Consider the following 25,503-nt stretch of genomic DNA (forward strand, 5'->3'; position numbering starts at 1 on the left):
ACTACTTAGCTATGAATCCAGGCAGGAACTAAAAGCTATTATTAGAAAAGCAAGCTAAATAGTATGGAATGGATAACCTCATATCCCATGCATTCACCTCACATTAAGAGAAATGTACTTCCTACTTAAGTGGATATCCTTAAGTACCACTGGTTACTTATCAATTCTTGCTTAATTCCTTTATTTTAACTTCAGGACATTTCATAGATAAAATGCTTTGGAAGTCTCTAAGAAATAGAACTCTTTTTTTTACGTAAATAATGTTTACTAAATACTAACATTCGAGAATTAGTTTTGATACCCAGGTGTGTCACCAGTGAGCTGAATTGCTTTGGCCAACACCCAGTCTCGGTAGCCTCTTTTCCCCTGTCTATAAAGTGCAAGATTTGAACTCCTTCATCTCCAGGGTCCCTTCCAGTTCTGAAATTCTATGAGTCTATATATTTGATAAAATACCTTGCTGTGGTTATACATCTCTGCCTAAGCAGAGGAGAGCAATTTCTCAAAAAAGAGAAACTGAGACCCTTGTGGAGCGAGTGATCATCCAGTTTTCATCTTACTCAAGATTAGATTTGGGTTGAGTGCTATTTTCAAGTTTCATCCAGTGTCTGTAAATACTTGTTTCTTTCATCATCAGACTACTCTTCAGAAGTCTTACCACTCAACCTACAGTACTGCAGTACCCTCCTATGCCATGATACGCTTCTAAGGCATTATTAGACTTGATTTTACATTTCTTTTTAAAAATGATTCTCATTAAGAGATTCACTGTTAATATCTTTACCATTATAAAAACTTCTAGTACATACATATGGCATTATACTGGACGGTAATGACATAAAATGAAATATACCTCCCAGTGTCATCTGATACCTATCTGGTGAATGAAGTTTCATCATTATATCTTGAAATCAATCAGGCTAAAAGTATTTCTCACTGAAAGAGAACAGCAATCATGAAAGATCCCTTTAACAGTGATATCTTGGGTTCAATCCTCTGTAAACACAGAACATTAATAGCTAAAAGTCAAGTATTCACCAGTATACCTTGGAGAGAGAGTGCACCTATAGCCCAGTACAGTGAAAGAACAATCTGTTTTTGAAGCAGAAGACTAAAATAAAACAAAGATACCTGGAAAGAAGAGTTGTCAGAATTTTTGCATAATGATAGCTGTACAGGATAAATGAATAAACATAGATTAAAAAAACAATTGCAGTATCAATATAAAAATTGCCTCACTCTTTTTTCTACAAACACAGAATCCTGTTGAACTAACTTCTTCTGACCCAGAACTCAGAAAGAAGCAGGTTGTCTTGAGTCTGGTCAAAGGGAGCTTTATTGCTAAAAGTCATGGAAGGCCTTTGAAACAATGTATTATCAACTTCTTTGAGATCCTACTGTCCCTAATCCAAGAATTTCATTTTAGCCAGACCGTGATGTTTATGTCTTACTACAATTTCACTATATCACTGATGACTCTCTTCTGTATCTCCCTAGGTCATACCTTTCTGAATCAGCATTTCTATTTACATTTTGAAAATATCTATTTTGTGCAATATCTTTAACATACCATTTCAATTCTAATTCCTTTTTTAACTGTCTCCTTACTCATTTAATATTCCCATGTTTTCCCCCTTTTTTCTATTCCTGTTATTAAGTTGGAAAAATTTGATGTGCTTTAGTTTCTTCAGTTAAAGAAATCCCTGACCTATAACTATGAAAATATATTTCTTAAAAGTAAAATATTCATGTGCTGAAATTTTTTGGAATCTACCAATAAGAAGAAGAAGAACTAATATTTATTGGATTTTTTCTATGCTCCAAATAGAGTGCTACATTCTTTACATATTATAGATTGTCTCATTTATAGACTGGAGTTTCTTAGTGGTATCAATATTGATCACGAGTACTAATCTACCAAGTATTAAATAGATAACTTTCTAGATCCTGCTCGTTTTAAACAAAGGAACTCATTGAGCACCTAGTTGAAACTGGTCATGATCTTGTAAAGCACTATGGTCAAATAACTGTGTGTGATGAAAATGTAAAAATTAATTCCAAACTTTCCACCCAACAAATCTTACATATTGTATGTTGTAAATGTACAATATTTATGCTGAAATATAAATCAGGGAATAGTCCTCATTTCCTGTTCTACCTTTCATTAGGACAAATTCAATCCTGTGATTTCAGGCCATTTTAGTTATTTCACTCACTCCTGTCCGATCTTTATTTAAGCTGTGGGATTCCATTTCTCTGGTTCTTCGGCTCTGCATTAATTTTCCCATCTATTTCCTCTCCTCTCTTTTGTTTACTTTTATTCTAGTCACAGAATTAGTCTTTTTGACTAGCTTTTTCAGCCAGCATATGATTTTGATACTCTGAGTTCATTTTCTCTATGTTTCTTAACTATCTCAGTTCTGATTTTGTTTTTCATCTTATGTGGTAAAATATTAGCAGAAGCACTGATGTGTTTCTTTATGGTAGTAAACCTTTAAAGTCTCATCCATTTTAAGAGACAGATTTCATTTATAGCCTAGTGAATTGAAATGAATTAATTCTTATGAGGCTTCATATCTTGTGGCTGAAGCACTGTGTTACAATAGAAGGGCAAGCAAGTCAGAGCACACTGGGAAATCATCAGTAAAATATGCAAAACTAGCTGAAGTTTCTGAGTTCACCAGAAGGAAGATCAGTGTGGAGGTTATGGAAATAATAATGCATCACTGTGGTAAAGATCATGTTGGAGTTAAAAGGTCATAATCTTCACACCAAACACTCGACTGAAATATGCTTCTCTCCAAAGCTGCCACTTGCTATAGGAATAGCTGTGGTCCGAGAGCCCTCCAGACTTCGAGACAGCCTTGTTTGAGGGAGTTCAAGTTGCTCCTGCTGGGACTTCTCACTATGTATATATACAAACACATGGGCTCTTTAGGTCAAACTGTAGAAAGTCGAACTAGAAGAAATCACAATGATTTACAATAATAAAATTTGATTTTGAAATAATGACTCTATGAAATAGCAATAGACTGAAATGATGTCTAAAATGTATATGAATATGCTTTATAAGTATTTTCTTTACTTTGTGATAACTCCTAGAATTTTGCTCTACTAAAGTATCATCGTTAAAATGTTTATCCATGGGCTTCCCTGGTGGCGCAGTGGTTGAGAGTCCGCCTGCCGATGCAGGGGACATGGGTTCGCGCCCCGGTCCAGGAAGATCCCACATGCCATGGAGCGGCTGGGCCCATGAGCCATGGCCGCTGAGAGCCTGTGCGTCCGGAGCCCGTGATCCGCAATGGGAGAGGCCACAACAGTGAGAGGCCTGCGTACCGCAAAAAAAAAAAAAAAAAAAAAAATGTTATCCATTACTAAGTAACAGAATTTCCTCAGGTCACACAGTTAGTAGTGTAATTCTATTACCCCATGGATAAATAATGATGATTATCTAAAATGTAAAGCATAGTATGTACACACTCATACACACAGGCACACATACACACAGCAGTTTTTAGAATGCCTCGTTTTTTGCTGACTCAGTGGATCAGATTGACAAGATAAATTTGATGTAAACAACTCTATTTAGGGTGGCTCTTAAGTGTATTTCTTCACTAATTTTCCTTCTGTATATTTTGATTTCTGGAGTTTTTTGTAAAACAGGTAAGATTTTCACTTTGGATCTGTGTATATTCACCAGCCCTCTACCCATATAAGATTTACATTCTCTAAGACAAAACTTAGAGTCTCTAAAATTCAGTTTTCCCCAAAGTCATTATGTTATAATACATTAAGTCAGAAGTTCAGTATATTTTTCTCCAGAATGTGTTGAACATCTCATATTACTACTTGAGTTTTTAGCTGATTTGTTATTATTGTGTGATATCCTTGACTTTCTTACAGAATATGGCATGTAGTTGATAAACATGTGGGATCAAAAGAAAACCTGGTACTTTGCACTGGAGTGGTGAGACTGTGGCTCACTTTTTAATCTCTACAGGGAATCAAACAGACAACAATTATATAGAAATTATTTAATTGGCTATTTGCTATTATTTAATTTAGAGAAAACTTTGATGTGTGCTTAGAAAATGTCTTCAAATTAAAATTTGTTTTTGACTTATTTTCATGCTTTTCTTTGACTAAAAATCTACTCAATTTAGACAGTTCTAATGAAGAACATTAACAGGAAGATGCCTTGTTACTGGCAATAGCTGGCATGTTACTATTAGTAACACTCTTGCTACTCTTAATTTGGTGACACATTTCAGCTTTAATAATAAACTTATTTAATAGTTCCTGAAATGTGTTAACTTATTTATTTTTCCCATTTACTTTTTTTTAAAGTCATGGTAAAGAAAATCAGCCAAGTTGGATATCAAAATGTGATTAACTTGATTCTTTCAACACAAGGATATAATGTAAAACCAAGAGACAGTTCTCATTGTACATAGAACTTTTTGCTTGGATGGACATGGTAGGGAGAAAACAAGCTCTCACTTGATATTGTTAATTAAAACAAAAAATTACAAAATCCGACATTAAGTAATTAGTGAGTAATCTGTAAGTGCTAGGTAATGTGCTAGGTGGACACCTTATATGATCCTGTCCTGCATTGCTTAAAATCTTCCAGTGGCTTCTTTGCAGACAGAAAATAAAACCCAGGCTCTTAACACACTCTGCATGGCCCGGACAGTCTCCAGCCTCTTGGCCACCATATCCTTCCTGGGCCACAGTAGATAAAAAAGCTACCCAGTGTCATATTATCCTGTTGAGTTCACTGTGTGACATTATCATGTTTATGTATTTGGTGTTTTGTTTTTCCCTGTCCCACCTACCCCATTTCCCTATCTCCTCCACTTCCATTAGAGCATAAGCACCATGAGAGCAGGAATTTTGAACATACTGTTTTTCACTGAATCCCCATTGTGTAGAACAGCGCCTGAGTATAGCAATTGCTCAGTGAATATTAATGAATGGATGAGTACCATTTCTCAAAATAGCCTTAGAAGATAGATATGACATTGTTTATATACAGGAGAAATGTTTTCTGAAAACAACCAAGCTAATTAGGTGAGTCTCTGGAGTTTAGAATTCGTTTGGTATGAATTAATGGTATACTTTCCACTATTCTCATTTTATTTTATTTTATTTATTTTTGGCTGCATTGGGTCTTCGTTGCTGCACACAGGCTTTCTCTAGTTGTGGCAAGTGGGGGCTACTCTTCGTTGTGGTGCGCGGACTTCTCCTTGGTGGTGGCTTCTCGTTGCGGAGCACGGGCTCTATGCGTGCAGGCTTCAATAGTTGTGGCGCACGGGCTTCAGTAGTTGTGGCTCATGGGCTCTAGAGCGCAGGCTCAGTAGTTGTGGCACACCAGCTTAGTTGCTCCGTGGCATGTGGGATCTTCCCGGACCAGGGCTCGAACCCGTGTCCTCTGCACTGGCAGTCAGATTCTTAACCACTGCGCCACCAAGGAAGTCCAGTATACTTCACTTCTTAATTTCTCATATAAATCTATCAATCTTGCACACACATACACAATAGTTACATTAAAATCAACTCTTAAAGTTGAGATATAGAGTTTTATAATTACTAGAATAAAATGTGAAATAGAAAGGATTTAACATATACAGAAATGGAAGGAATGAGTAAGTCTGAGTTACTCTTCATGGTCTCTGTGGTTAGAGATCAGCAACTTCAAAAGAGATCAGAATTTGGATGAGTAATTTAAATTTTCACCTTCTTTCTATTTGGAGAAGACGAAGAAAGAAGAGAGAAGATTTGTAAGAGGTCTCTGAAGTGTCCTTGGCAAAGATGCAGATACTTAGCAGCTCTCAACTGAAGTTAGGGTGTAAAAAGAATGAACATCAGGTTCCTGTTTAGAAGGTGGGAATGAATGAGGCGTAGAAACCAAATAAGGTGATCCCTATACATAAATTGGAGACATTACAGACTCTAAGAAATGGTTATATCTTGAAAGCCCAAATTATGGACTACTTCAGTTCTTGAAAAGTAGAAAAGCTAGTTGTTTGGAGCCCCATGGAACAAACCATTCAGTTCACAAACTTTTCTGGATGTTTCAACAATACAGATAATGCATAGAGAGAAGCCACAGCTTTCTTCTGTGAGCTTATGACTAGTACTTAGTGTATCTGCAGGAAAGCAGATAACTAGTCAGTTTGATGAGTCAAGAAAAAAAGCTACAGACTGCTTGAAGTGATAGTTTTGTTGTTGCTCTGGAATACATTGGAAATAAATGGATTTCATGAATATGAGAGTACTCTGTAAACTATAAAACACCATACAAATGAAGTATGTAGGGTTTTTATGTAGTATTGGGTTGTGATTAGTTAACATTTTTAGTTTCAAATCCATTTTTCACATTTTTATATTTAAGATGTGTATTTTGTGTGTGTGTTTTCAGATAATCACAAAGACTGCTCTGGTGTTTCCTTACACGTTACACGCCTGCCGTAAGTACTACTGTTATCCTAGCTGAGTGACAACTTTAAGATCTTCAAGAGCTTAAAAGTGGGAAATCCACTGTGCTAGTTACCTATTGCTGTATAACAAATTATTCTAAATGTAGTGGCTTAAAACAATGAATATTTATTGTCTCATTTTCCTGTGGCTCAGGAATTTGGGCACAGCTTAGCTAGGTGCTAGGGCTGGCAGTCTCGCACAAAGGCTGCAGTCAAAGTCTCGGCCAGGGTTTCAGCCATCTGGAGACTTGACAGAGGAGGATTCGCTTCCAAGATCTCTCGTGTGGCTATTGACGGGATTCAATTCCTTGCTGGCTGTGGGCTGGAGGACTCCCTCCTTTCCTCCCCGTGTGGGCTCTAAACAGGGCAGCTCACAGCATGGCAGCTGGTGTCCATCACAGCTAGCAAGGGAGAAAGCAAGAGGGTGAGCAGGATGGAAGCCAGAGAGTCATTTTGTATCCTCATTTCAGAAGTTACTGAATATAATATATAAGCCTGATAGGTGAAGAAAATAGTTAACAACAAATCTTCATACTCTGAACCCAGCGGAGAAAGAAAAGAAGTCATTTTTGCTATATTCTGTTTGTTAGAAATAACAAAGTACTGGGTCTGGTTACTAGGTCCAGCCCACATCAAGGGAAGAAGATTGGACAAGGGCACGAATGTCAGAGCTGTGGGTCTTTGGGAGCTGTATAGATCAGGGTTCTCCAGAGAAACTGAACTAACAGAATGTATGAGAGAGAGAGAATGAAAGAGAAAGAGAAATTGAGATTTACTTTAAGGAATAGACCCACACAATTGTCCGATCTGGCAAGTCTGAAATATTCAAGGCAGGCTGGCAGGTGGGAAATCCTGGCAGGAATATTGCAATCTTGGGTCCAAAGACAGTCTGGAGGCAGAATTCCTTCCTCTTCCCAGGACCTCAGTCTTTTCCCTTAAGAGACCCACCCACGTTGTGGACCATAATCTGCTTTACCCAAAGTCAGTGTTTTAAATATCAACTACTTCTTAAAAAATACCTTCACAGCAACATCTGAATTAGTGCTTGACCAAACAACTGGGCACTGCAGCCTAGCCAACTTGACATATACAATTAACCATCACAGGAGCCACTAAGAGACTGCCTTCCACATTTACTGTGCCACAAAAATGTGTATTATTTGCCCAAGAAAGTAAAGTTTTCTCCAGAAAAAAATATATATTCTACCTCTTTTACCATATTATTTTAATTTCCCATGAATCATATTTTACAGACCAATGTATTGAAGTATACCTTATTTTTCCAAGGCAATAGTGTTGACTTTGCAAATAGTTGAGATAAATATTATTGTTTTCTGCAGACAGCCTTTAATTGCTGGCATGTACCTTATGATGTCTGTTGACACTGTTATACCAGCAGGAGAGAAAGGTGAGTAATGATCTTTCAGAATTACCGTTACCTCATTACCTAATCTTTAAGAATGGATTTACAGTATATTTTTCAAAACACTTGAAATGACCAATATTTTTGAGTCCCTGAAAAATACACCAGTTCTTTATTATCCTTGGAGTTAAAATAGGTTTTTGTATTATTCCAAGCCAGTAGTTTATTATTTTCCAGTTTTTATGCTAAGAATTGAGGCCCATGGGTAAGTAGAGGGTTATACAAATTAAAGAATAATTCTTGAGTATTTTACAAATCAATCATCCATTCTTCTGATGCCAGAAACAAATTTCATGTCATACTGTGACATAAACTACTGCAGAGAATATCAGATTCAGAATCAAAAGCCAGCAAATCCAGGTGCAACTCAAGTCTTTGAACACAGATTTACTGGGCTTATTTCTCCATTTGTAAAATGGGGATAATAATAGCTGATTTCTCCTAAACTTACAAAAAGCTATTGGAATAAATATAATATTATTCATCAGTGTATCTTATCCTTTGGTGAAAGTGTCATATTAAATATTGTTTGTTTGTTCTTACTGGGAATCTTTTAAAGTTAATGACAAGTATGATCTCATTACTTTTCATTGGCTTATTTTAAAAGACGTTTATTGAATAGCTACTATGTGTTAGTCTGCAAGGAAGGAGAAGTATATGAAATGTTTCCTTCTCAACAGGAACTGTCAATCTTGTTATCTTAGGTATCTGTAATCAATTTTTCAAAAATCCTTCTGTTCTAAAAATAAAAACAAATGTTTAAGCTTTTTCAACTGTGTAAATTTTGTGATAAAGATATCAAATTAAGCCTATGTTTTCACTGTTGATTTGGCCTAGTCATTTTGTTTATGAGTGAAATAAAATATGAGGGTAAGGGGTTCTTAACTCATCTTAGTAAAGTAGCTGGCACATAATAAGTGCTTAATATCTGCTGAGTATATGAGTATATGTTTACTCAAAACCCCCATGCTTAGCTACTTGTGAATACTCTATACATACTTTTAGTCAAGAATAATGTTATTTTCCAGTTGAATAGTGACTTTTTTCTGTGTTTTCATTTCTAACAGTGGTGAATTCTGATATTTCATGCCATTATAAAAAGTATCCAATGCATGTCTTTGCCTACAGAGTTCACACTCACCATTTAGGTAAGAACTTTAAACTACATATTAGATGATATACCACTGTCCTTGCTGATGCTATAAATGTAAAATGTAAATTATATTTGACCTTAAATCTGTTTCAGTGAAAGAGATTTTGTGCAATACCTTGAAATTCTGCATGTTTTTTGATCATATTGTTTTCATGAAAATGCCTAGCATTTGGAGTTCTGAAAATATTCATATTTTATTTTGAAATAAGAAAAATAATGCCTTTTATTTTTCTAATACCTTATATAATTATAATTTGTGTTCATTGCAGGTAAGGTAGTAAGTGGTTACAGAGTAAGAAATGGACAGTGGACACTGATTGGACACCAAAGCCCCCAGCTGCCACAGGTGTGTAGAATCTAGTATAATTTTGAGAGAAAAAAATATTAATCAGATAGTAATTTAAAAAACCCTCATAGAGCCCTTGTGAGTTTCTCTAGGATCTAAACATCTCTAAATCTACCTTTACTGTATATCTAAGTTGTGTATAACCTCTTTTCCAGCTTGATGGTTTCCTTATCAGTTCTCTTAATATTTCTAAGCAGGGTGGTGAAGTGTGTGTTCATCCTCTCTACCCAGGGTGCCCCAAGCCTCACGTTATTAAGGCATGTGGTTCTGGGTTTTATTGAGGATTTTAATGAATCATTGTATTTGTCTTCTTTGCAGGCTTTCTACCCTGTAGAACACCCAGTAGATGTTAGTTTCGGTGACATACTGGCTGCAAGATGTGTATTCACTGGTGAAGGAAGGACAGAAGCCACACACATTGGGTATGATTTCACAAATTCCACTATTTAAAATGATTTTCATTAGGACAAGGCATGAGTATAGGTGACAGTTGTCTTTGTGAATGAATGGCAGGCACATTTTTCTCTATTATGAACAATTACAACAAACTATAGCATTTTATGATTTTAGAACTGATTGATTTAGATAAACTCCAGAACATGTGCTTACTTTTTCATGCTTCCTTTCTTCCTGCTTATTCAAGACCTTCAGGATCACACCTCTACATATTATAGTTGCCACAAGAGTGTGTATTACTTCCTGTACATCTTAATAAAGAAAAATGTAATGATTATAATTTTTTTTTCTCAAGTGTCCTTTTGCCCTGTGTTCAACTTTAGGTGATTATATAGGTTTTGCATGTAGTGGTGGCCCTTAATTACTCAGAACCATTGATTTTTTTCTACCTGTTAAAACTTTTATGTATTCATTGTTTTCCAGACAAGAAACCAAATGAGAATAATACTATGCAGTACCTTTTCCATAAGAGAATGTTGTATTTTTAAATAATTTTCAAAATAACTGAGCTGCTTTGAAATAAGTATACTTAATAACACCAAGTAAATTTTTCAAAACACTGTGAATTGTTTCAAAAAGTTTGCCTAAATTAAAAATGAAAGATAAAGTCTCTTATCATTTCTTTCTGTTAGAAAAGAACCAAGGAGCCTCCTTTCCATATTAAACTAGGTTATAAAATATTTATGATGCCACCTAGAAGATGGAGCTTTAAACCATTTATCTTTTGATCAAAGAGAAGTTACAGAGAATAGGCGTCTGAAAATATGCATTAGATGCACAGAAGATGATTCTTATGATGACAACACTAGCTGTTGGTTGTCAGGGGAAACAGAAAAGGTACTGATGCAGGTAAAAGAAAAAAAAGCATTCGAGATGGTGGAATAGGACTTTTTAATGTCAGTCTAAAAGGGTTTTATATTAATAAGCATCAATTTTAAGGCTAAAGATAAAACTAATAGAAAAAAGTCATCAAGTTATATTAAATAAGTTTTTAACAGCTTTGCTTTTGGATGACTCTGATAAATTTGGGAAGGAGACTTGAGTAAAGCAATAAAATTACTGAGTTACATAAAATGGTAACAAAAGGACTGACAAAGTAGACATAATTAGATTTGAAAAGTCTAATAATTCACTTATTAACAATCTTTAAATACATGAAGTGTAGAGCCTCTGGAGCTTAACTTAAACGCCATTGGTTATTTTATTAACCTTTGAAATAGACAAACAAAGGAGTAAAAAAACCCCTTTCAACACATTCTTTGTACTAGCCTACAAGTTTAAGTGTGGAATAAGTAGAATATTTTTGCTTAGAGGTTCCTGTACAGTTTTGGAGGGCTTGTAACTTTGGCCAGATTCTATCCTTTGAGTATCCTCTGTGAGGCAATTATCAGCCATAGAAATTAATGACTTGTTATAGTACCAGGATGAGAGGCCAAAGTGATCTCTAGGGGCCTCTTTCGGTTTCATGAGTCCAGAATAATTCTAGTCTTTTTTAAAATGTGCATTTTGCTTTAAAATAATACCCTAAACTGACTATACCAATCTATCTTTTTGTAACTCTCATGTGGACTAAAGAAAATGCCACTTTGTAAATGAAATAGAAAGAAATTACAGGAAATTAACTTATTGGGTGAATCCATATTCTGAATATTTAATTTAAACTAAGGAAGCAGAAAATTTTAAATAAACTTAAATATGAATTAAATCCTCATAATAATGCAAAGCATTCTTATAGCACTTAATATGCTTTTTAGTAATAACAATAATGCATCTGTTTTGTAAAGTAAAAAGTACCACCTCCATAGGGTACTATAGAATCACAATTGAGAATGTAACCAGTATAAAGAGAAAACTAGTATTTTTATGATGTCTTTTAAATTAAATGATACTCTGTAAATCTCCTCTCTCTCTTCTCTGTTCCCATCTAACCCCCAACCCACATACACAAACATGTACTCCCACTGGCACAGGTTTGAGCCCTGAGCATGAAGCTGACTTAAATACAAGTCTCACTTACCCAAAGGTCATATGGGACCAGCAGATGCCCCCTTCAAGCACTGGAAGAAAAATGGGCTTCAAGTTTTTTACCTTCTTGTTCTGCAGCCACCTGGGAACTAGGTTTTACTGGAAAATTGTACCATCAGTGGCCTACTAGGAAGATTTTCACTTGAGTGATTCTTCTACCCAATCCTAGCTTAACTCTATTAAGCTAGAAATTTTAGGACTGGAGAAAACTTAGCTTAAGTAGAGCAATCATAGTTAACTAATAAAAAGCCCTTAAAAAACTAGGGACAGATTTTTCCATACCAGGGATTCATCTCAAAATATAACCATTAAAAAACAGGTGAATTTAAGACAAATTATGTTAATAAATTTACTTAATGGTAACATTTTAAATCCAGATATATTATGTTTCTTTTTAAATAGTAAATATGAGTAATATATCTTAGTCAAAGTGGCGCTAATGTATATATTGACAATATAGTACTAATTAACCTACCAAAAAGCAGTATTTTCTACCTGACTGCGTTACATATTTTATATTAAACATGATGCTTCTCTAAATTCATTTCAGATGTTTAGTCAAGTTTAAACAACAAACAAAGAATTTAATTGAGTCAGCCAAGTAAGCTAATTAAGTCAGCTAATTTGCCTAAAAGTGTATATGCTAAAATTTTAAATTAATTCTTGAGAATTGGTAGGTAATATTTACCAGTTTGGTCAGTTTGTTGGTGATATTTTTCATTTGGGACCAGTTATTTCATATACATATGAGCAGGTCTAATAAATATTTGTAGTTACCAAGCACAACAGTTTAATCAGCATTTAAAGTGTATTATATGCAAATAAAGTTATATGATCAATAGCCTCTTAATGTACAAGTTTTAAAGTACCATGAAACCTCTTAAGAAACAATTCAAAGCTTTGTAAAATAACTTCTTTAAAGTTTTCATATTTCTTTCCAAAATTAGTCTTTCACTGTCATTGGTTATTTTCAAGTCTAGCTCATATTTCTTTCCAAAATTAGTCTTTTACTGTCATTGGTTATTTTCAAGTGTAGCATCTGTTGAGTGTAAGGGGCAGGGGCTAGGGATGATGGAATCACCAGAGTGGAGTATCACTGTCTGAAACATAGTCATGGTGTTCCATAATATTTGGGTTTTTATAAATGATACATTTCACAATATTTGATACTTTCTTAAATGTCAATTACATATCTTTATAATATGAAATGATATATTTTTATAAAAACCCTGATTGATAGATAGATAAAAGAAAGATAGATAAACAGATAGACCTCAGTATTTTTCAGAAATGCTGTAAATTGAGTTTGTAATATTGACCTGACTCAGCAGTATGATGTATTAGGGGTAACAGGTTATGCTGTAATACATTATAAACATCTGTTAAGATAGATTGTTCCTTCTTCCTCATTCAACATATATTTATTGAGTATGTACTATTTTCAGGCTCACCAGACTTTGTCAGATTTAAAGCTAGCCTATATAAAAGGAGTAGTTCTCACTTAAGCACCTTATTATGCATGAAGAGGAAAGAAATGCACCACTGTAATTTGGGGATATAGGTGATGCCAGCCATCATCATTTAGGGAATCACATTGGCATTAGGGAGTGTTGAAAGGACCATTCAGCAGAGCCAGCGCAGAAGTCTGAACACAGTGTCCCTCCATACTTTCTCATGTTAACAAGCATTAGATTGACAGAGTTGCATTGCATATGTTGTTCTCTATGGAGAAGAAGGGTAGATGTATCACAGTTCTCCCTTAGGAACATAGAAAGCAGTTTGGTATAAAGTCAGATATTTTTTGGGTGAAAGAAAGATGAATGTGGAATAAAACAGGCACACCATGTTGCTGATACTAACAATGATTTGAATCCTACCATGTTTAGGATATGATAGTTTCTGTGTCAGATAGGAACTCAGAGTTACTTTGACTACAAGTTCAATTATAGATGGAAAGGAATAAAGTATGACTCTTTTCTTTTTCTTCAGCTGTTTAATGAAATTTTCTTTGTGATTGCAAAGATTCTTAAATTGTTTAATCAGCTCAATATTGTATCATAGAGTCAATACCTTAAATGGGCTGTATTAGTGAGCTGATTAGGCTGTTTCACAAAATCACATGTGTTTAGAGATGAACATGGGCATGACATTCCCAAACAAAAAATATAGAAGGATCTATCCATTGGTTAATTGCAAGTTTCATTTATTACCATACAAATTTATTCAGTTTTTTTCCTTTCATTAATTTGGGAAGGTTTCATTTTGCTTTCCCTCTCTGCACAATGATTCAAGGTTTTCTAAGCCAGGGCCACATCTTAAATTACTTTTCCCTCATTTCACTCTCTTGATCTATACCTTTTTCCTCATTTTGAATGAGAGGAGAGTGGATAATATGGTGGGAGCTCTGGCTTATTACTTTGGCACCAGCCATTCCTTTTATAGCACATAATTTTCTGACCAACTCCAAAGCTGCTAAAATGTAATTCTTAGCAATGGCATTTTGACACATGAAGATGTGTGTAGTGAACAGGTGTTTGCTTGGGTTTGCACTTCACTCTTTGCTTTTATTTCATGGGAAAGGCAATTACACTGGCAGGTATCAGATTCAGAGAGTGAGAAGACAAATTATTTTCAAAAGCACAAACGGAGCTTCCCATAACTGGGGCTCATTCCTGTGGTCTCTCGGGCTCTACATTTTCAAAGCTTAGAGGAACCACATCCCTGTTTGGAAAAGATTTTTCTTTTTTTTCCTTCCCTTGCTGATGTCATTACTGTTGCTATGGAGAGGAAATAAGTGCCGCATGACATTGCTGGAAAAATCAACACTGATGTATTTCTGTATGGCAAATAATCCATTTCAGAGCTTGTTTTTTTATTAGTAGAGACTTGCTAAAAATTGTCAGAACTAACACCAAAAAGGAAATGTTGCTTTGCCCAAACCACGCTGGTATATAAAAGGTGGTTTATGTGAAGGTGTACCTAGTAGCCCATGTGAATTGAGGAAGAAGAAAACATGTTCTATAAACTATTAGGCATGATTTATATTATTCGGAACTTTTTCTTGGAAATGACCACCCCACTGTTTTAAAATCTATCTTCAACGTTGAGTTTTTCAGTTGTACGGCACTACCCCATTCAGGTCTGAGCCCTTAGAAGACATTAGGCCTGGTTTCATTTTGTATCATTCCTCAGGCATTCTTTTCTTCCCTGCTATAGAAGTCAAGGTGCCAATTCAGATACCAGAGATAACGTTTATGATGTCTTAGTATCAACACATGATTCTTGATTCATCTCACCCTGAGGAACAGGCAGTTACCAAAACCAAGATCCCTGACTCTAAGGGTTAAATGGAAAAAGCCACTTTTATATAAACTTGTAATTAATATATGGTGTTTCTGTTGAACTGTTCTGAATTTTATTGTTATTAAGTAAATAATTAAGATTTTCCATGAGAAAAATACTTTACTCAATCTATGAGTTTTAACAAATAGAAGAAGGACTAAAGAATAAAAGGATTTAGAAGAGGAAAGAAAGCATCTCATTGCATCTGAAATGCCATTACCGTCAGTAGTATTTGGTGATATCCATGGAGTGACTGCAAAAGAATACTCCATTATTAAGTGGAAATATGCCTTTGAAAGTGTGCTTTTGATGTTGAAAACTGTGATGGGTTTTAATGAAAGCTATAAAATAAATGTACAATATTTCCATCTTTGAATCCATTTGTTGGAAGATTTACCGGTTGCATTTTTCTTGCATTAAGAATGTGTTTTATGTGAATGACTGATTTGTCATGTCTGTGGGTTTTTTTGTTTGTTTGGTTGGGGTTTTTTTGGGGTTTTTTTTTTTGTTTTTTTGTTTTGCCTGCAGTGGCACATCTAGTGATGAAATGTGCAACTTATACATTATGTATTACATGGAAGCCAAGCATGCAGTTTCTTTCATGACCTGTACACAGAATATCGCTCCAGATTTGTTCAGAACCATACCACCAGAGGCCAACATTCCAATTCCTGTGAAGTCTGATATGGTTATGATGCATGGACATCACAAAGGTAAAATTGGTGTTTAATTTAAATCAACGTATGATTTTGTATTTTATATTTTCTTATGTGTCTCACTTGACTATATGATTAATGTTTAAAATCATCCTCCTTCTGTCAAACAGTCGCATATGTACACATAATCTGATTCCCTCTTTTCCCTCTTTATCCTCTATCTCCCCTCCTGACATTCCCCCATCAAAACAGTTAAAGTGAAAACTCTCAACTAGTGATGAAACAGATTCATTTGAGACCAATTCCATAAATGTAGATCTTTCTTCATTTAATTTGTGTTTCTAGTTTCCTCGTTTCATTCTTCCCATAACCAGTAATGAATGATTCAGTTTATGAATTTATACACCATATTCTAAAGAGTGCTACAGTTTGCCAATGAAAATGGTTATCATCTCCGACCATACCCTAAATTATCTGTTGAATGAGTCTTCAAGCAAAGAACAGTTCTTGATTTATGAGGCATTACTAGCCTTAGTCTTTTTGGTCTCATTCTCTAAATTGTTCTTTAATTTACTGTTCATCTGCAAAATGGTCATATTGATTGTCACTTCTTTAGTTTAAAATTGCAAAACCCACATACTGTTTTATTGGAGGAAGTATGCTGAGACTTTACTGAGTATTACAAGTTCAGTCTTAATGCCAGAACTTCTTATTTCTTTCTATAGGAAATTTTATAAAAGAAATTAACATAGCAATCAGGTCATTTATAAAAATCGTAATATATTTATAAAATGTACCTTAAAATGTTCTGAAAATATCCTAAAATTATTACTAGATTCAACTTTTAAAAAATACAAGCAGTTTTATTAATGCATCTTTAAAATTCTGCATCATTTATATATTACTGAAAGGGTAGTTGATCCAGTTATTAAGTCCGAGTCTGGTACTTTGTAGTTATGCTAGAGTTTTTTGTGAATTAGAGCATTTCTACCATATCAATTCATAATACTACTGTTTTTATGAAATACAAGACCCTGAAAATATTTTTATGTTGATAGCATATTTCCAATAAACTATTTAAAGTATGTAATATATACTGCAAATTTATGCTCAGCTCTTTTGATCCTTTACAGAAACAGTGAATAAAGATAAGACTTCTGTACTACAGCAGCCAAAACGAGAAGAAGTATTAGAACAGGGTATGTATGCTTACTTCTGTAACTAGGCCTATAAAAGTATTCCTTATCCAAATAGGCAACCAAATTTTAAAGTTATTGAGGTATTTTAGGTCTTTCTTTATCAGCCTAATACCCTACATATTGCTGATTTTATGTAATACATAATTCATGAGAAAATGGTCAGATGTTGCACTTTGGCTTTGAAAATAAAAGTATTAATGTAATTTAGTCCCACTAGATGTTTCTGTCCTTGTTTTACCTTATTTATTGTTGTAACTTTTATATATAGTGCAAGGAAGTGCAGATATAATCATTAGAAACAATCAGTGGGCTGCTTTTGAAACCTTATGACCTTTAACATTTAAATTCTTGTATGTTTTGTATGGTGTGTTCATAACTATACTTGAGGTTCAAGAAAAAAAGAAATTAAGAATTAAACATATCTTGCCTCTCTTTTAAGTCATTCTTCTCTGCCTTCAGTTAAGGTAGGTGGGATTATCATCTTATGCATTTGTAGTTTTGTGTTAAGTTGCCATCTGATGAGTTAGGAAAGCTTCATTCTTCCTCTGTTCTATTTATTTAAAGTGGTAATATTTGATGTTGTAGGTCATATACTGTATGTGCTGGCACTGAAAATTTATTCTCCTGAATCTTGCTTTCTTGCCAGTTAAATTGGAACATAGTACTTTGTGTTAGGTGTTGAAGTATGTTATCAAGTCGTTTTTGGCCTAGATGTAATATATTTAAAAGCATTAGTTTAATGTTAATGCAAACATGCTTCTATTGACAACATAAAGTGTATAGGAAATAGATAGGATTTTTCTATTAGCAACTTATAGAAATTTGTGACTCTTTGGGTATTGTAAACCACTATAGGAATTATTCAAAATGTGTTCTGTTAAGTCTACGTCAAAGATAGTACTCTTGCACTAATAGTATTTGCAAAATTAAAAACTCAGACTTTTTAAAGGAAAAAAATGCATTCTGAAAGGAGAATAGGGTAAACTGTAATATAAAAGTTTTGAAATTATATAGAGTATGTTCCATAACATCTCATTCTAACAAAGTGGCTTAAAAATAAACTTAGCTCGAAGTTGTTTCTATTTTTGTATTAAGTCAAAAAAAGGGAGATGATTTTATAGTGAATAATTTATGCTAAGTGGTTCCTACTGAACTATTGAGTATGGCTTAAAATAGCTAAATTTGTCAATCCTGTGTATATAATTTGTAAGGAAATCAATAATTGTAGCCTAAATATAGTAGTTTTAAGTGTTTACTATAACTGTCCAGAAATTTAATCAGACTTAAAATGAATTATTTTGACATTGCACACACTGTTTGAACTGTATGTCTTTGGAATAATTGGAGTCATCTTAGAACACATTTCCAAATACCAGCATATGTGGTACAGTGTGGAATGAGATCACCATTTAGTAGATGCAGCTTGTAAAATTTTTCTATGGAAACTGAGGCTGGACTTTTTTCCTTTTGAAGTTACATGAGTTGATCAAGAAAGACATTGAGACCCCTGAAAGATTAGAAACACGGAGGTTTTATTAGCAGAGGAACCTTAAATATTAGATTTAATCTGTTCTTTTCAAACCATAGGATTTTAGATGGTGTCATGTATGCCTAAAAACCAAATCCTTTAATACACTTTCATATACTGCCATTCATTTACCCTTTTATGTTTGATAGCATATACATATAGTATTAAGAAGCTTAAATATACCCTTATATGTTTATTGATATATTGGGCTATATACCCAGTATAGTCTTAATGGTTTCAGAGAAGAATTCTGTGGATACATAAATTATTTTCCTGTAGTTACCATTTTATTCTACTTATGAATAAAAATGCTGTAAAGTGATTTAACTTGGGAAGAAAAAACCAGTAGTCTGACTCAATTTTCGTACTGCAGAAAATAGGCTGTGGCATTCATATGTTGAAATTAGTAGGTCCATCAGAATGTCACCTCCTAGATTATGTGAAGACAAATACCTCACCAAAAGCTATTTCAATGGCCTTTGTAGCCTCTCTATTATTCCATTAGTCTTTGGGGATCACCAGCCTGGAATTTAAAGAGAAATATAGAAATATTCCAAATGCATATTTGTACACATAGTTTATTTGACTTGCTAGTTAGATCAATCTATCTCCTTGCAATACACAGGGCAAATCTACTCATTACTGAGAGAGTATCCCATTCTTCTCAGAGATGTTTGTTTGCACAAAATGTCTACTTGTATTCATTCCCTGGGGTGTTAAATGGACCAAGGAGATGATAGGAGGGCTCTAATTATTCAAATAAATTACACCATGTAGGCTGATTTTTAAAGAAATCCGTCAGACTTAACCCTTTGCCTTATTTTGGTATTCTGGCAAAAACAAGTTATGTTCAGGTACTCCTCCTGGTTGCATTGACTCTTTCAATATTTTAAATATCCGATACATAAAAGCCCTGAATTATTTCAGTTGTGCTAGCCATAAACTAACAGACAACATCTATGTTGGTCACACAGGATATAAAACTCCCATTGGAAATAGAACAGTTGAGGGGCAGGGAAGAAAAGACCCAAAACATAAGAGGACATGTAACCAAAGGCAAGCTCTGTACCCATCAGTGACTAAATAATAGAGAAAGTTCTACCTGGATAATACAAACAATATTTTTTTTTTGCTTCCTGTCTTAATACATTGGCAAAGCAGGCAGGAAGATAAAGGTCATGATATGTCATAAATGCTGTGTTGGAAAGAAGGGATGACCTTTACTGAGGTAGTAAAGAAAAAAAGAGAGAGAGAGAAAGACTCATATGCCATAGGCTGAAAAAAAGAAATGTAGCAGTGCCACAAATAGATGGGAAGTAGTAGGTACCTCCAACATGGAGAGAAAAAAAAAAAACCAAAGCAAACTAATAATCTATTTTAACACGGTTTATCTAATACTCTATTTCCGCAGGAGAAATATGTGTTTTATTTCCTTTGAAATTCTTACCACTAAAATTGCTAGCTATTAATTTTCACCAGAATATTAACCTTGACCAAAAGTTAACTAGTTTGAAAGAGCCATCTGAGTTTTGTGTGAATCCATGTAGAATTGCCCACCCTGTGCTTACTCACAAGCACACTAACCTGCTGCAGCATCCTTGTCTGCCTTTGCTGCCTCTTGAACAAAATTTGGCCGAAGGCAAATGTATCTCAGACTCTATCTCAAAAAGTATAATTATGGAGACACCAGAGGAACCTCATTATATGGACATCTTTACCTATCAGGTTGTCCTGGATCATGCAACAGTGGAAAACATTTTTTTTAAATAAATTTATTTATTTTTGGCTGCATTGGGTCTTTGTTGCTGCGTGCGGGCTTTCTCTAGTTGTGGTGAAGGGGGGCTACTCTTCGTTGCGGTGCGCGGGCTTCTCATTGCAGTGGCTTCTCTTGTTGCAGAGCATGGACTCTAGGTGCATGGGCTTCAGTAGTTGTGGCTCGCGGGCTCAGTAGTTGTGGCTTGTGGGTTCTAGAGCACAGGCTCTGTAGTTGTGGCTTGCAGGCTCAGTAGTTGTGGTGCACGGGCTTAGTTGCTCCATGACGTGTGGGATCTTCCCGGACCTGGGCTCGAACCCATGTTCCCAGCATTGGCAGGCGGATTCTTAACCACTGTGCCACCAGGGAAGCCCAACAGTGGAAAACATTTTAATGAGGCTTTAATTAAATCTGCAGAGATTTTTTTAAGATAATGCTTATTAGAATTTTTTAATCATATTCATTATAGAATATATGGAAGTTATAGAAAAGTATTAAGAAGTAAACAAAAATCATCCATAATCCCCAGAAATATGGGTGTATATGTACACCCTGTGTGAAATATATATTTTACATATATATGTATATTATTTTTAAAATATTTAGATCATAATATATACACATTTTTGTATCTTCTTTTTAAAATACCATATCTTGAATATTTCCTCCAACTATAAAAATTATTGGCATGCAGGATTTTTAATGACTGCATAATATGTGTATATTCCTGCCCATAGTGCTTTGAAAATAGCCTATTTGTCTACAGGTGAGCTTAGGTGAATGAGTTGATGATGCCTGCTTCTATGCAGAAAAACACTAATGGCTATTCAAAACAAATGGAAATGTCACCAAGCTTTGAAAACGTTGTAAGTAAAGAACTCCCTGTGTATGTAATAAGTACAATAAGCTAAACAATAAAACCCAACTAGACAGTGATTCTGGGTGGAGGAAATGAATCCTAGGAGACTATACAGAATGAGAAAGATGTGGAGATTTTTCACACACAAATGTATCCTTTACTTACATGTTCTGGTTGGCACTTTTAGGAAACTAAGGCATGTTTTTTTTCTCTTTATTTCTTATGCATTATGATTTTTTATATATGTTCACTATACTAAAGGTACAACCTGAACGTTCTATCAACATTGTTTAGGCAAGGAATGTGGTCTGAAACTAAAAGGCATGCCAGCTTCAAGCACGAATCTATACAACTACATGTAGGAGTTCTGAATGTGGGTGTTTCTCTCCTTTAAAATTCAGAGTATAGATCTACTGTTGAAACTTACGTCAGTTGTATTGGGAAGATTTTATGTCTTAAAAAAACTCAAGGGGCTTCCCTTCCCTGGTGGCGCAGTGGTTGAGAGTCCGCCTGCCGATGCAGGGGATGCGGGTTCGTGTCCCGGTCCGGGAGGATCCCACATGCCGCGGAGCGGCTGGGCCCGTGAGCCATGGACCCGTGAGCCATGGACCCGTGAGCCATGGACGCTGAGCCTGCGCGTCCGGCGCCTGTGCTCCGCAATGGGAGAGGCCACAACGGTGAGAGGCCCGCGTACGGCAAAAAAAAAAAAACTTCAGGCAGGGACTTCCCTGGTGGCCAGTGGTTGGGAATCTGCCTGCCAGAGCAGGGGACATGGGTTTGAGCCCTGGTCCTGGAGGATCCCACATGCCGCGGAGCAGCTAAGCCCGTGCGCCACAACTACTGAGCCTGCGCTCTAGAGCCTGCAAGCCGCAACTGCTGAAGCCCACGCGCCTGGATCCGGTGCTCCACAAAGGGAGAGACCACCGCAGTGAGAGGCCCGCGCACCACGGCGAATGGTAGCCCCCGCTTGCCGCAGCTGGAAAGGGCCCGCGCGCAGCAACGAGGACCTAACGCAGCCAAAAATAAATTAATTAATTGATTAATTTTTTTAAACAAACAAAAAAAAACCTCAAGGCAGAATTGAAAGTCAAATCTGCAATACCAGTATGTCCTTGTTATTGTACATTATTTTCTGGACAGCATTTCTTTTGCTGCAGATAGGACCTTTAGCATGTTTTATTCAGTTTGCTCCAAACTCTTCTCACTGTAGTCTTCATGCCCTCATATAATCAATCTTTACACTCAAAGGTCAGCATGAGCTACTATACTCCCAAAGCAGGAGGAATATGACAAAAATACAATTTGTAGAGGGAAAACACTCCATGGCCCCAGATAGTTAAAGGTCTTCAGATACCTTCTGTGAAACAGAATAATTTCACAATGGTTTTATGCTAACAAAAATGAATTACCATTGGCATGTTTCATCAAGTAAGCAGAATCAAGGGAACAAGGTTGCAACTTAACACAACAGTAGTCTACTGTAAAAGCTTATTAAAGTAACAGTTGATAAACCATTTATGAGAAGAGCGAAACACAGGCTGGGCTTAGTAGTTAAAATTTATATTCCTTTGTTGTTCAAAATAGGACACTCCCTTCATCCCCTAATAAATTCCAAATGATTTTAGTAGCATCTTCTTAGCTTATTCCAAGCATTCTCAATACCACTTTGCTGTTTTAAAGAAGATACAAGTCTTGTTTGTATTTCCATTCAGTTATGATTTATGAGCAGTCACAAGTCTTTATTTATTGAACTCATCTATCAAACACAACTCTAAATATCCCCCAAGGCTCTGGGAAGCTGAGGGGATGCTCTTCTGAATTGGTTTCCTAATAACAATAGGCAGATATGAATGATCATTTATCGCATGGTTGGCCTTTCTGATATAGATCAGTATGTATGGCAGTTGCAAAAGTCATCATCTCCTAACTTCTCCTTTTTCACATTTGTCTCATCTTCTTAAAAAAAGAAAAGAGTTAAAAGGCCCATTTCTGATTGTTTCACAATCAGATGAGTCCTATAGGAGGAAAAAGTAATAAAGTATGATCCTTAAGCCGGTCATCATGATCATGTGTTTTATTTCCCTAAGGCTAGTAGGATAAATGTTGTGGGTTGGTAATAAGTAAACAGTCAGTAAGCCAAATCAACTTTAACCAGAAGGCAAAGTGTCAGCTATGACTGACTCATAAACTAAAATACGAAAATCTGAAAAGAAATGCTTTTATCTTTTCATTCGTCGTATCCCCCTTATTAATCAGTTGTTGTTGCATGATTGTGATCTCATTAGCTTGGTTACTTGGCGTATTTTGTCAGTGGTTAAACTGCCAATGAATATCCTATTTACTCTCCATGTACCATAGAAATCACAGAGCAATAAGCAGTAACAAAAGCTGTTTGTTTTAGGTAATGAAGTACTAGTGATTTGTGTGGGAAATGGCGGTTTATATTCTGAAAGATTACCAAGAGGCTCTTGATCACTTTAAAAATAAAAATGCCTGCCACAATTAAGATTTTATGCTGTCTAAAAGTAGGGGTACTTATTTTTTAATCCAATAATCTTAAAGCATTTTATTCAAAGAAAAAAGCATGGGGCACTTTTTCAAGGTATGTTTCCATCTTGTTTAGTTTGATCTTACCATATTCCTGAAAGTAAACCAGAGAAACTTCCATGCTGGTGGGAGGGAATACTGAGTGATCCCAACTAAACAGAAAAATGTACATTGAGCCATGAAATAGCTAACAAGCGCACAGCTAACAAACTTGGAGTTTAGTTGGTAGTGTTTTAGACTCTCTTGTGTTATGCTGTGTTCCTTTTCCTGACACATTAGCTGCTACTTCACTAGTGTTTCCCAAATACCAAACCCACTCGGCCAAATAACTTAAAGACCTAGAGCGTTTCTGCATTTCTTAAGATAAGAATCAAAGTTTGAAGTGAGGAAAAGAAAGAAATAGAACTCACTGCAGCCTAAAATCATCAAGGAAAAATTTTTATCTTTACTAATGCAGAAGCCATTTATAACACAGTATTCATTCCAGAATTATTTATTGAGTATCTGCTATAATAGGAACAGTACTAATCACTGGAAATATGACAATATATAAGAAATGAGAGGGGGTTATTTTTATATAAAATCACATTTATACCTTGCCATTTGTCCCTTCTCAGATAATTTTAATGTACGAAAAAAGTTTTTTTGGATCATCTTAGAGAATTTTATCATACATGTAAGGCATATTGCCAGTGGTAAGTGAAAACTATTAAAGAGAATAGAAAATAGAAAACTTTTCTACTTTTTCAAGCCAAAAAGAAACCGGTCATTATTCTTTAGGCCAGTTTTTTGCATATACATTGTATATGTATGTATTGACTAATTTATTAGAGTCTTATAATAAAAAGAAGACAAGCCAGGATAGGACAAAAAAAAAGAAACTTGTTCAGTTAAATCATAAACCTGGCACCTGAGCTCAGTAGACTGTTACTTTAAAAAGAAAAAAAAATTAATATACTAAGATTGACAGGTCTGAGGTGAATTCACAGTAAAGAGATAACAGCCAGTACAGAGAAGATAAGGTAACCTGGATCCAGTATAGTGATACTTAGAAGGTGGATCCCTCTGTCAGGCTGTCTCCTTCAAATCCAAGTGCAACATGCTACCAGCTGTGCACCTTAGTACTGTGCCATTAGATTCCTCATCTAAAATGAGAACAGTAAGTATTCCACGGAAGTTAAATGTGTTCTGTCGTATAAAGCACTCAGTAAAGTGACTTGGTCATGCTGAGCTCTCAAAAAGTACTAGCTGCTATTACTATTATTGTCATTTGTAGTTTATAAAGTACTTCTTTATATGTTATCTCTGTCGAGAATAAGTAGGGTAATTATACCTCCCAGTTTTTCCAGGATTGTACCAGTTTATGCCTAGTATAAATATTAACAACACCCCTTTCCTTTCTCAAATGTGTCCCAGTTTGGTAATTAAATTATATGGTCTGCTTAGCAGCAGGACCCAGAATAGAATTAGAGAATACTACCCCGAAACACATAGGTTAACTGAGCTGAGGAAAAGGGGTCATAACTGGGAAGTATCTAGGGGACGCAGGTTACCCTCAATCACAAGTCAGTTGCACAAAGGTCGAGCAGCTTTAATACCGTTCCAGACAGACTTTTCCATCGAAGGCAGGGGTGAGGGTCTGTTCTGAAAACGAAGGGGTAGTCTTCCAGCATGACAATTATGGGGTGATAAGAATCTCAGGTGAGTACTGGTGGGAGGGAGGGAAAAGGTGAT

At 35.4% G+C, this 25,503-nt stretch overlaps 1 protein-coding gene across 17 annotated transcripts in view; it reads left to right on the forward strand.

The window, feature by feature from the left end:
• Window positions 1-25,503, forward strand: part of PAM (peptidylglycine alpha-amidating monooxygenase) — a 280,435-nt gene that overhangs the window by 208,706 nt on the left and 46,226 nt on the right. For all 17 annotated transcript variants that reach the window (XM_067731349.1, XM_067731350.1, XM_067731348.1 and 14 more), the window contains 7 exons: window positions 6,425-6,473; window positions 7,823-7,890; window positions 8,973-9,053; window positions 9,328-9,404; window positions 9,723-9,826; window positions 15,756-15,940; window positions 17,017-17,082. In XM_067731349.1, the coding sequence (XP_067587450.1) occupies window positions 6,425-6,473; window positions 7,823-7,890; window positions 8,973-9,053; window positions 9,328-9,404; window positions 9,723-9,826; window positions 15,756-15,940; window positions 17,017-17,082 (630 nt within the window). The remainder of the gene's footprint in view (window positions 1-6,424; window positions 6,474-7,822; window positions 7,891-8,972; window positions 9,054-9,327; window positions 9,405-9,722; window positions 9,827-15,755; window positions 15,941-17,016; window positions 17,083-25,503) is intronic.

The sequence above is a fragment of the Pseudorca crassidens genome, chromosome 3 (assembly GCF_039906515.1).
Source record: "Pseudorca crassidens isolate mPseCra1 chromosome 3, mPseCra1.hap1, whole genome shotgun sequence".
Lineage (NCBI taxonomy): Eukaryota > Metazoa > Chordata > Mammalia > Artiodactyla > Delphinidae > Pseudorca > Pseudorca crassidens.